Source organism: Lipotes vexillifer, unplaced genomic scaffold, assembly GCF_000442215.2.
Source record: "Lipotes vexillifer unplaced genomic scaffold, Lipotes_vexillifer_v1.1 scaffold865, whole genome shotgun sequence".
Taxonomy (NCBI): Eukaryota; Metazoa; Chordata; class Mammalia; order Artiodactyla; family Lipotidae; genus Lipotes; species Lipotes vexillifer.
Window position 1 is genome coordinate 2760585 of NW_006795130.1, and position 9335 is coordinate 2769919.

General features: G+C 49.5%; 2 protein-coding genes across 3 annotated transcripts in view; both read right to left on the minus strand.

Moving 5' to 3' along the window:
- Window positions 1-263: 263 nt before the first annotated feature.
- POFUT4 (protein O-fucosyltransferase 4) lies at window positions 264-4161 on the minus strand. 2 transcript variants are annotated; one of them, XM_007467512.1, is made up of 3 exons: window positions 3414-4161; window positions 2403-3028; window positions 264-991 (listed from the first exon to the last, which is right to left on the minus strand). In XM_007467512.1, the coding sequence occupies exons 1-3, from the start codon at window positions 4119-4121 to the stop codon at window positions 844-846; spliced, it is 1482 nt and encodes a 493-aa protein (XP_007467574.1). In that variant the 5' UTR covers window positions 4122-4161; the 3' UTR covers window positions 264-843. The 2 variants fall into 2 exon arrangements, with proteins under 2 accessions (XP_007467574.1, XP_007467575.1); XM_007467513.1 differs by having other exon boundaries at window positions 755-1112; window positions 3414-4158.
- A 1260-nt stretch (window positions 4162-5421) lies between these two features.
- Window positions 5422-9335, minus strand: part of SEC24C (SEC24 homolog C, COPII component) — a 22913-nt gene continuing 18999 nt past the window's right edge. The window contains 11 exon segments of the mRNA XM_007467514.1: window positions 5422-5562; window positions 5707-5796; window positions 6032-6223; window positions 6511-6690; window positions 6785-6903; window positions 7056-7194; window positions 7418-7563; window positions 7653-7749; window positions 8253-8423; window positions 8779-8895; window positions 9112-9205. Coding sequence (XP_007467576.1) covers window positions 5422-5562; window positions 5707-5796; window positions 6032-6223; window positions 6511-6690; window positions 6785-6903; window positions 7056-7194; window positions 7418-7563; window positions 7653-7749; window positions 8253-8423; window positions 8779-8895; window positions 9112-9205 — 1486 coding nt within the window.

Consider the following 9335-nt stretch of genomic DNA (forward strand, 5'->3'; position numbering starts at 1 on the left):
CTCCATCTCTAATCTAAAATAGAGCAGGACAATTCATTAAATTGGCATGACATTTATTAGCCACTGAATCTTTCTACTCATGAGTGGAGAAGAAATTTCAGATATATCCTAGATAAGAAGCAAACCAGCAGTAAGAAAAGCTGTCAAATCTACAGGCAGTTTAATGCTGGAAAAAATGAATGCGGGAATGGTGGCAAGGCTACTCCGTCTCCATCAGAAATTGTGGAAAACCAGGAAAGAAAAAGCCATTCAAAATGAAAAGGTTGACATGAAAAGCAAAGTAAATGATATAAAAAATACAACTCCAGAGAGCCAGAATACAACCCACCAGGAGTTTTGCTTCACCACCAACATAACAGTTTATAAAGCAAGAGATGAGGAAAAGAGATTGGGAAAAGTACTGAATAATGAATGGTTTGAGGAATAGCACAGTAGTTTTCTAAAGATGCTAAACCTGGCCCATCTTACCTCATTCACAGCCAAGTACTAACGTGTTGTCCCAATCATGACTGAGAGGATGATATGGCTAGAGAAATAAGCAGTTCTTTAAAACTTTTGTTGATCAGCACCTTTAATCAAATGGGTGTTTCAGGCTTCTGGTTCCCACTAAACCAAGAACTGGATGCCTCTATCTCTCCTTGAGGAGAGGCCCTATTACCATAGGCTGAGACCCTGGCTACACATCTTTAGGATAAAATATCAGTAGATATAACTTATTCTTTGAACTCATGGTAAGACAGTGCTCATTAAGAACTTGTGTAGCAGATACCCTTCATGTCCCATGGTAGAATAAGGACTTCCATCTCCTTAGCTCTATCAAGTTAAGGACTCTTGCAAGAGTAATTAGAGGTTTTGGTTCCTTTTCATGAAGATCTCAGTTAGGTAATCCCAAAATTTCCTCTGCAGTGTCTCATTGTTGTGGATCATGGCAGTGAGAGCTTCCCCCTGGTCCAGGCCTTGCCAGTAATCTTGCAGCCACATCTCCTTCCAGCTGAAACATCAAAATGGGAGTTGGATTACGGAACCTCAGCACAGCTGAGTCCTACCTTTCTCTGAATGGCCAAAGAAATCTTAAGCAGATACAGTGGTTTATGGCTAGGATGAGGGATCTGCTTTGAAGGAAGGAAATATGAAGTAAACCCAGTACTAGTCCAAGTGACAGGCAGTAAGCCACAAACACAAATTTATCACACAACACCCCCCCTCCCCCAATGAGTTAAATTTCCTGACTTGCGTGCTCTTGGTCCCCAAATGTGGAGGGAATTAAGAGGCAGGCAGGACAGGGGCCAAACTATGGACACAGTAATCTCCCTAAGAAAGCAAGGGGGCATATTTAGATGGTTACCTTTTATGTTACACCTATTTCAATAATCAAAATGAAAGTGCAATAGTATCCAGTGTCTTGATGAGACAGAACCTGAATGTTTCTCTTTTTTTAATGTGTTACACTTTTCCTCTGATAAACCATAATATTATGTTCAGCACAAACTAGATACAAATTACTTGATGTAAATTACTGGGTACAAATTACCTCCACTCCCAGGACCAAACTGTGCCAGCCCTCTGCTGCCATCCACTGTCCAAGGTGATCTCTGCAGGACATTCTAGCAGCCTCTCTTTCTCAAGGCTAATAATCTTTTATCACCCCTCCCCCAACAGGTGTGGTTTGCTGCAAGTGGCTTCAACATTTTCTCACCCCACCTCCCATGCTGACCTTGTTTCCCAATGTCACCACCTTCTGCCACCTACTGCAGTAGCCCCCTCATTTCCCTTCCAATCCACACTGCCCACCATTGTTAATCAACCTTTGAAAGCATCCCCTCTACTGTGTCTAGGACAAACATATAATTTATCATCCAAATCAGGGTAATTTTAAGAGTGAAAGGAGGTGCTGTTAATAGTTACACCAGGTTAACAGGTATAAACCCTGATTGTTGCAGACAAACCTCCCTCAGAATACTCTCTTCTGTATTTCTCATCCCCAGCCCCACCATGCTGAAGGTGCTCCATAAATAGCTGAGTTGATTTTCAGGACAGTCCAGCTCCACAGCCTAGTATTCAGAATATGTACAACCTGGCCCAGCTTTGTCTCTCCCCCATTGCTTACCTGAACGGGCCCTCTACTCTAGTTGAAGCTTTTTTTGAACTACTGCAAACATTGTTTACAAAAGCTGATTTTCGTATGTTGTTGCCCTGAATGATATCTCACATCTTTTACTGAGCTTTCACAGTTTGTCTTATCCTCACAACTAGACTCTTGATACCTTAAAGGCAGAGTGATCCCATGTCATAATTTCCTTATACAACATCCCCTCAGCACCTAGTGCTAATTTATTGCCTGCAGGAAGCAAGTCAGTAAATCATTTGATTTGAAAGTCACAGGGGTCCCCAGCTACCCTTACCTGTCATTCTCAGGAATGTCTTCCACACTGCCAAAGCCAGGTGTGGGCACTGGGCAGTCCATGTGTGAGGGCTGGGCAATATGAGGCTCAAGGACAGGGATGTCCCCAGGAGAGGCTGCATAGGCCTTCTCGGCATCCAGCCGAGCCAGTTCGTGGTCACAGACGAAACACTCGAAGCCATTAAGGTAGTTAGGCAGTAAAGGATCATTCACTCCCCACTCCCGCTGCTTCAGACTATCCAGAAGGAACTGGTTGGTGATGCCCCCAGGTTGCTTGTATGCCAGGTATTTCATATATTCCTCATCATTTTTGTCCAGAAAGTCAATAAACTCTGCCAGCTTCTGCGGCGACTCAAAGTCGTCAATGAGGATGATGGAGTGATTGTTGGGCACCCAGTCCCTCACAGAGGGAGAGCCGCGGTACACAGGCACAGCACCGAGGTGCATGGGGCGCCACAGTTTTTCTGTCATGTAGTCATCACAGATGGCATTTTCGAGGGCCAAATGAAACTTATAGCGGGACAAGAAGGCCAAGAGTTCTGGATCCTCAGTGGTGGCTGTGGCTGTGTCCTGTAGCCGCGGCGTGGGCAGCTCCCGATTCTTCAGGCATTTCCCGTATGAGTCCACCTGAGTGGGGTACAGCACGCCGTCAAGAGGGTATGGGTAGCGTATATATGGACATATATACACTACCAAATGTAAAATAGATGGCTAGTGGGAAGCAGTCGCATAGCACAGGGAGATCAGCTAGGTGCTTTGTGACCAGCTAGAGGAGTGGGATAGGGAGGGTGGGAGGGAGGGAGACGCAATAGATATACGGAGATATATGTATATGTATAACTGATTCACTTTGTTATAAAGCAGAAACTAACACACCATTGTAAAGCAACTATACTCCAATAAAAATGTTAAAAAAAAAAAAAAAGAAGATATGGCACGTCGGCCTGGACACCAGGGGTAGCGGCCTCAGCCCGGCGCGCCACCCTCCCCTTCCCGCCCCGCCCTCACCCACCGGGATGTAGCGCATGAGCTCGCGCACGTAGCGGTCCCGGTCCGCAGGCACGTCGCAGTGGGACTGCAGATACAGCAGCGGCGCGTAGCCCCGGCGGCGCCAGTCCGCGCGTTCCGGGAGCGGAGGCGCCGCGCGGCGCAGATAGGCGGTCCCGGGCAGCCACTGCAGCGGAAGCGGGTAGTCCGAGTGACGGCTGAAGGTGGCGGTAAGATTGAAGAGGCGGATGCCCGGACTGTGGCTCAGCAAGAAGTTGTTGAGGGGCGACTCCTCGTGCAGGAGCGCCCAGCTCTGGTGCGCCAAGCGCGGCAGCGGCGCTTCCGACGCGCGGAAGTCGGTGCCGTAGAAGAGCAGTGCGCGCGTCCGCGAGTCTCCCCGCACCCGTCGGTCCCGGGACGCCACGCACGCGCCGCGCGCGCACTCGATGCGCTCCGAGTCGCCCGGGAAGTGAGGAAACAGCCCTGGGCTCCACCATAGCAGCACCGGCAGGTCCACCGCCTCCCCACTCCCCGGCCGCGGGGTCCCTGGACCGCGCGCCACCCCCACTGCGCCCAGCGCGGAGGGAGGCCGGAAAACTGCGCCGTCCCACGGCTCCGCCCACTCCACCGCCCCGCCGGCCTCCCCCTCCGCCACGGGCCTTGAGCCGCTGGCCTCACAGACACTAAGCACTCCCAGGGCGGCAAGCACAGCCGCCGTGCGGCCGGCCCCCATGTCTACTCTGACAGCCGAAGCCCCTCAGCAACAGGCCCCGCCTCGTGGTGAGTCGTGACGGGACGAGGTCCTACGCCACAGGGGCACATGGCGCATGCGCAGCTCAGTGGCCACCTCAGCCGGCCACTTCGCGGGAGCCGCTAATTCTGGCAGGAAGTACTGCAAGGAAAGTGATACGTCGCAGATAAAACTGAGGCTGCTGGTTACATCTTAATTTATTTTATTTCTTTACAAATTAAAGATGCATTGAAAAATAAACCAACGAAGAGAAATGAGAGGTCCAGAGCAGGGGCGTCCCGGGCTGGGAGCAGGCAAGCCTGGCCACCATCAAGCCTAGCCCTTGTCCTGCCCCAGCTAGGTGGGGTTGGAAGATAACTGTCAGCCACTCTGTCAGTACGAAAGCCTGAGTGGTGTCCTAGCAGGAGAGACTAGCCACCTCTGCCTCTCTCCCCAACAACCTCCAGCTTGGAGAGCAGTGCTTCCAGCGGGAGCTCAGAGTGGGATGCGGGCTGGCTCTGTGAGGTATTGCAAGTTGATGGCCAGGCTCCCTACAGAACCATCCAGTGTTGGGGCCTCTCCAGCTGGAAAGGAGGCTGATACCGCTACCAGGTCTTAATATACTTTGCAACTCTGTTCCCAGGCTCATTCATTTCTGATTACGTGCCTCTGTTCACCAAGTGATCACCAATCATTTCAGGAGAAAGATCAGTGGAAGCAGAGCAAGAAAGCTAATCAACCACCCTCAGTCACTCTGAGTTGGCTGTTGACTTCCAGGCCCAAGAAGACTGACCACTTTTCTCTCTACCATCTATGGTCTATACCCCAGCTCTTGTGCACCTGTAAGTATGTTTATCCCTAATATAGGAAGTTGTTGATGACAATGAGCTGAATTAGCAGCCCCTCCCCCTGTAATACCCTGGGATCCTCACTCCTTCCTGCCTGCCCTTCTCTTCTTGGAGGCTGGTCCAAAGGGACACATAATATTATCAGGGTCTGGGTGGCTCCAAATCCCCCAACATCAAGTCATATACAGTGAACTGATAAACTACATTCATTACGACAGGATTAGCAGGAAAATGGTAAAGTGAGGGGACAGGGGCACCTTCCAACAGCAGGACATGACAGAGTGGTAGGATACTTGAGCCCAGAAAGAAGGTGTCTCCTTATACCTCCCCCTCCCCCCAAAGAGACTGAGGTCAGCTTATATGACTTATAATATATGGAACTGTCCCAATTTCTCTGCTGTCCTGGGGTACTTTCTGGAAGCTGGCCTGGACCCTATGCTGTTTACCCACATGCTCTAGCTCAGTAGCTGCCGAATCTCCTTGTGCATATGACAGAGAAAGTCCACATAGGATGCTCCGCCGCTCAGGCTCTTGTCTTCCACCAGGAAGTGTTTGAACAGTGTCTCCAGCTTGTCCTCTTGTTTCACCACAATAAGCTACGGCCAGAACACAGGGTCATGAGGCAGGGCTAAAGGGAATTAAACATGCCCTGAAATCCCATTATCTAGTCACTTACTCCCCATCCCCCTTCCCAGTGAGGACTTGACAAGGTAAGAAATCCAGGTTTGGATCAGTGTTACCTTCATGTACCGCGATCTCTGTGCCCTCAAACTGTCAATGAGGCCTTGCACCTTCTTGGACAGTAGATTATCTAGAACTGGCAGAACACTCTGGAACACAAAATTCATTTATCCTTTTGGTAAGTTATGCTGAATCCAGAAGTGAAGATGGGACAGCACAGATTTATGCATTATCTGAAATACGGAAGCCTGTGAAGAATGACAGCACCCTCCCTCTCTAAGTGTACCCTGCTATTTAAGGGAATGAGCACACTTTTCTTGGCTCCTAACTCACATCACAGAGTCTACTTCCACACCCACATTCTCCTTGACTCCCTGCCCTCACCAAGCCACTGGTGATCTGACTGAAGGAGGAGACACCGAAGAGGCTCTGGACAACACCCTGTTGGACACTTGCTCCCACCCAGAGGAAGAGGTTGAGTCCATTCTCCAGCAAATATATATCCCCGTTGCTTAGACGCTCTTAAGATGCTCGAACTGCTGGTGGTTCAGTGGTATTCTCAATGGGAGACTTTGTCTAGACAAAAGGAAGGGGGCAAACGGTTACCAAGGACCATAAGACTCGTTTGCCCACCCACACCCCCATCCTCCACCCCCATACACACGAAATTTCAGAAAGCTAAGCACCTGAGTAACTCTCAGTATGAAAATATTACATCAGATAAGATAGGTAAAAAATTCATGAGTAAAAAAAAAAAAAAAAATTCATGAGTGTCAGACACAGATAATATTAATCCTTCCCTTCCTCCTCCTATGATGTCCCTTTCTCACTACAATGTCTCACACTCCAGCACTCAGTCGCACCAACGGTAGGAGCCGAGGATAGAAGAAGACATTGGTCTCAGCCACATCCATGGAGGTAACCAGCTGTCGGACGTAGGCCCGGTCATCAGTAGTGACTTCAGCTCCAGGCTGCAGGACATCACTCTTCAATACACAGTTCAGGTAAACTGGGAGTAGCTTCATGCACTCAGGAAGGATCAACTAAGGGGGTTATCAAAACAAAGTCAATAATCATGAGAAATCCCTCCCAATGCAAAAATGTATCCCAACAACTCCACCAATATGCTTGCCCTACCTGTCCTGCAGAGGAGGGGCTGGCACAGTTCTTTCTGTAACAGGCCAAGATCTGGGCACACTGAGTGATTAGAGTGTCACGAACAGTCTTCACAGGGCTGTTCAGGACCCCCCGGTATGCTGGATGGGAAAGGGAGACAGCACAGTCACTGGTCAGCCACTCCATCACATGTGCTTTCCCACCATCACACCCACTCAGGAATGCTGAATTGTTGACCATCCTGGACCTTTCTCTTAGCCCCAATCCCACCCTGCCCTGCCTCTGCCCTCACCAAACTTGGCCATGTAGTTGATGAGCGTGTCAGTCTCACAGTTTCGATACAGATCAGCCAGCTGAGTGCAGCAGTTGAGGGCCAGGTTGTGGATGCGGAGCCGTCGCTGCCCTGCACAGCTGGTGTAGAGCAGGGCACACTAGGGGAAGGGAGAAAGGGGGAATTCACACCCGTCCCTCAGCATGGTCCTCGGAAAACTGCCTCTGCTATATTATTAAACTAGAAGACAGACATGAGCCATCCCTTCTCCAGCCTCTTCTAGTCTTCTCTACCCATCCCTCACCCCCTTCCCTACAGCCTATTTATATCCAGTGAAATGACCGCGGACACTTCTTCCCCAACCCCTGCCTCCTGCCCGCTACCTGCAGGAGGGCTCCATTCTCTTCATTGAGCCGATCGTCATGCTTGAACTCCACAGTCACCGTCTTGTCCCCATCCAGCCCAGCCAGCTCCACATCTGTTGTGTTGTTCATGTAGAAAGCCCCAAAGAAATCTACAGCACGGATACCTGAGGCCACATGGACAGGGCTAAAGGTATGACAGGTGACTCCCTCCAGACTGAGCCCCCCCACCTGCTCTTCTCCAACTAGGACTGACCAGTGCTTGTCCGGACCCGCATCACAGCATCAAAGCCAACGACCTTCTGTACATCCCGACGCAGGTCACTCAGGAACCGTTCCTGGTCATTTTCCACCTGCATCCCCCCAGGCTCAGAGTCACATCACTGACTACATATAAACAATCTCCCTGCACCCCCTCCACTCTACAAGCCTGCAGAATCATAAGGACAGTAACAGTGAAGATAATGATGTTGATGATAATGATAGCTTTTAAGCACTTACTACATATTACATGCCAGGTATCCCATTAAGTGCCTTACATATAATTACTTAATCCTGATGACAAATCCTAATTAATAACTATAAAAATGCCATTTTGTAGATGAAGAAACAAAGGAGAGAATAATTAAGTAATTTATCCTAGGTCACACAGCTGGTAAATAGTAGGGCCAGAATATCAACCCGGGACTGATTCCAAGCCCCGTGCTCCTGACTGCCACACTCTCTTCTGTACACTGTGCAGTCTTCTCCTCCAACGCTATTCCTATTCACGAGTCAGCAGCTAAGGGGCCACTCCACATGCAGGCAGGCATTCCCAGTCCTGCTTCCACCTGCCACCCAGAGTCCCATGCCGTACCTGAAAACAAGCGTATTTATAGACAGAGCCACCAGTGAGCTGGGGTACAACAGAGAGCGTGGCCACATCCACATACTGGTTAGGGAAGAGGAAGAGGTCTACGCAGCAGCCTTGGGCCACACACTCTTTGGCCAGGGTCTGATAGGCACCTGTCTGAGGCTGGAACAGAGCCTGGGGAAGAACAGAAAAAAATGTTCAAAGATCCCAGTTCCACCCTGCTTGAGAACTGTATATGCTGTATATGTAATGTGGGATATTCAAGGACATGTAAGACTTCAGATCTACCTCTCAGTTTGCAATAGTAACAGAACAGTCTCTTAAAAAAAAAAAAAAAGTCTACCAAGGGCTTTGGGATGGGGTAGAGGTGTGGGAGCAGTGGAGAAGGTTGGCAGTCACGGATGTGACATGTGAAAGGGCAGAGGATCCAGTCTCAGTCCCCCTCAAGAAATTTAAGAGTACTGCATTGTGAATAGACAGCATGTTCCTCTGTAATAGAAAGTCCTCCCCACAGCTCCCAATCCCACACCTTCTCCTTGTCTGTGTTGATCAACTTCCTGTCGTCTCTGTTCTTCAGTTTCCCTGGGGCCTCTGCAATGGGCAGGGAGGTGTGGAACAGAAAGAGCTTCCCTGCACACTCAGCAGCCTAGAAAAGAAGAGAGATCTACTTGTCCATTCTTTCCTTTATTCATCCATTATTCATTCATCCCTTCCCTCGTCATTTACTCAGTGCCAACTATGTCAGACAAGCTGACTCACTGCACAGCCATCAATCACTGAAGATACAGGGGTTGTATCCTAGGGGGGTAAGATGGTCAGAAGACAGTGTTGCAGAGGTGGCTGCCAGGGACTCGAGCCTTACCTTCAGAGCCTCCATCCCAGCCTGGATAACTGGGGCAAATACTGTCTCTGTCTCCCTTGTGTCTGCAAACATTTCTGGAATCTGATCCAATAAGCTGAAGAGATAGGTGATAGGAGGCAATCAAAATTGCTATCCAAATTTCAAATCCCTCAATTCCCTGAAGAGTCATCTGGCCCCCAGACTCTGAGAACTCCTAAGGCACAGCCTCTGTCTATCTGCTGAAC

Excerpts from the sequence above, each read along its gene's own strand:
- POFUT4 (XM_007467512.1), bottom strand. The coding sequence starts at position 4,121 with ATGGGGGCCGGCCGCACGGCGGCTGTGCTTGCCGCCCTGGGAGTGCTT. Across the intron at positions 3,029-3,413 it reads AGCTCATGCGCTACATCCCG|GTGGACTCATACGGGAAATG; the intron begins GTGGGTGAGGGC and ends TACCCCACTCAG. Across the intron at positions 992-2,402 it reads GACATTCCTGAGAATGACAG|CTGGAAGGAGATGTGGCTGC; the intron begins GTAAGGGTAGCT and ends TTGATGTTTCAG.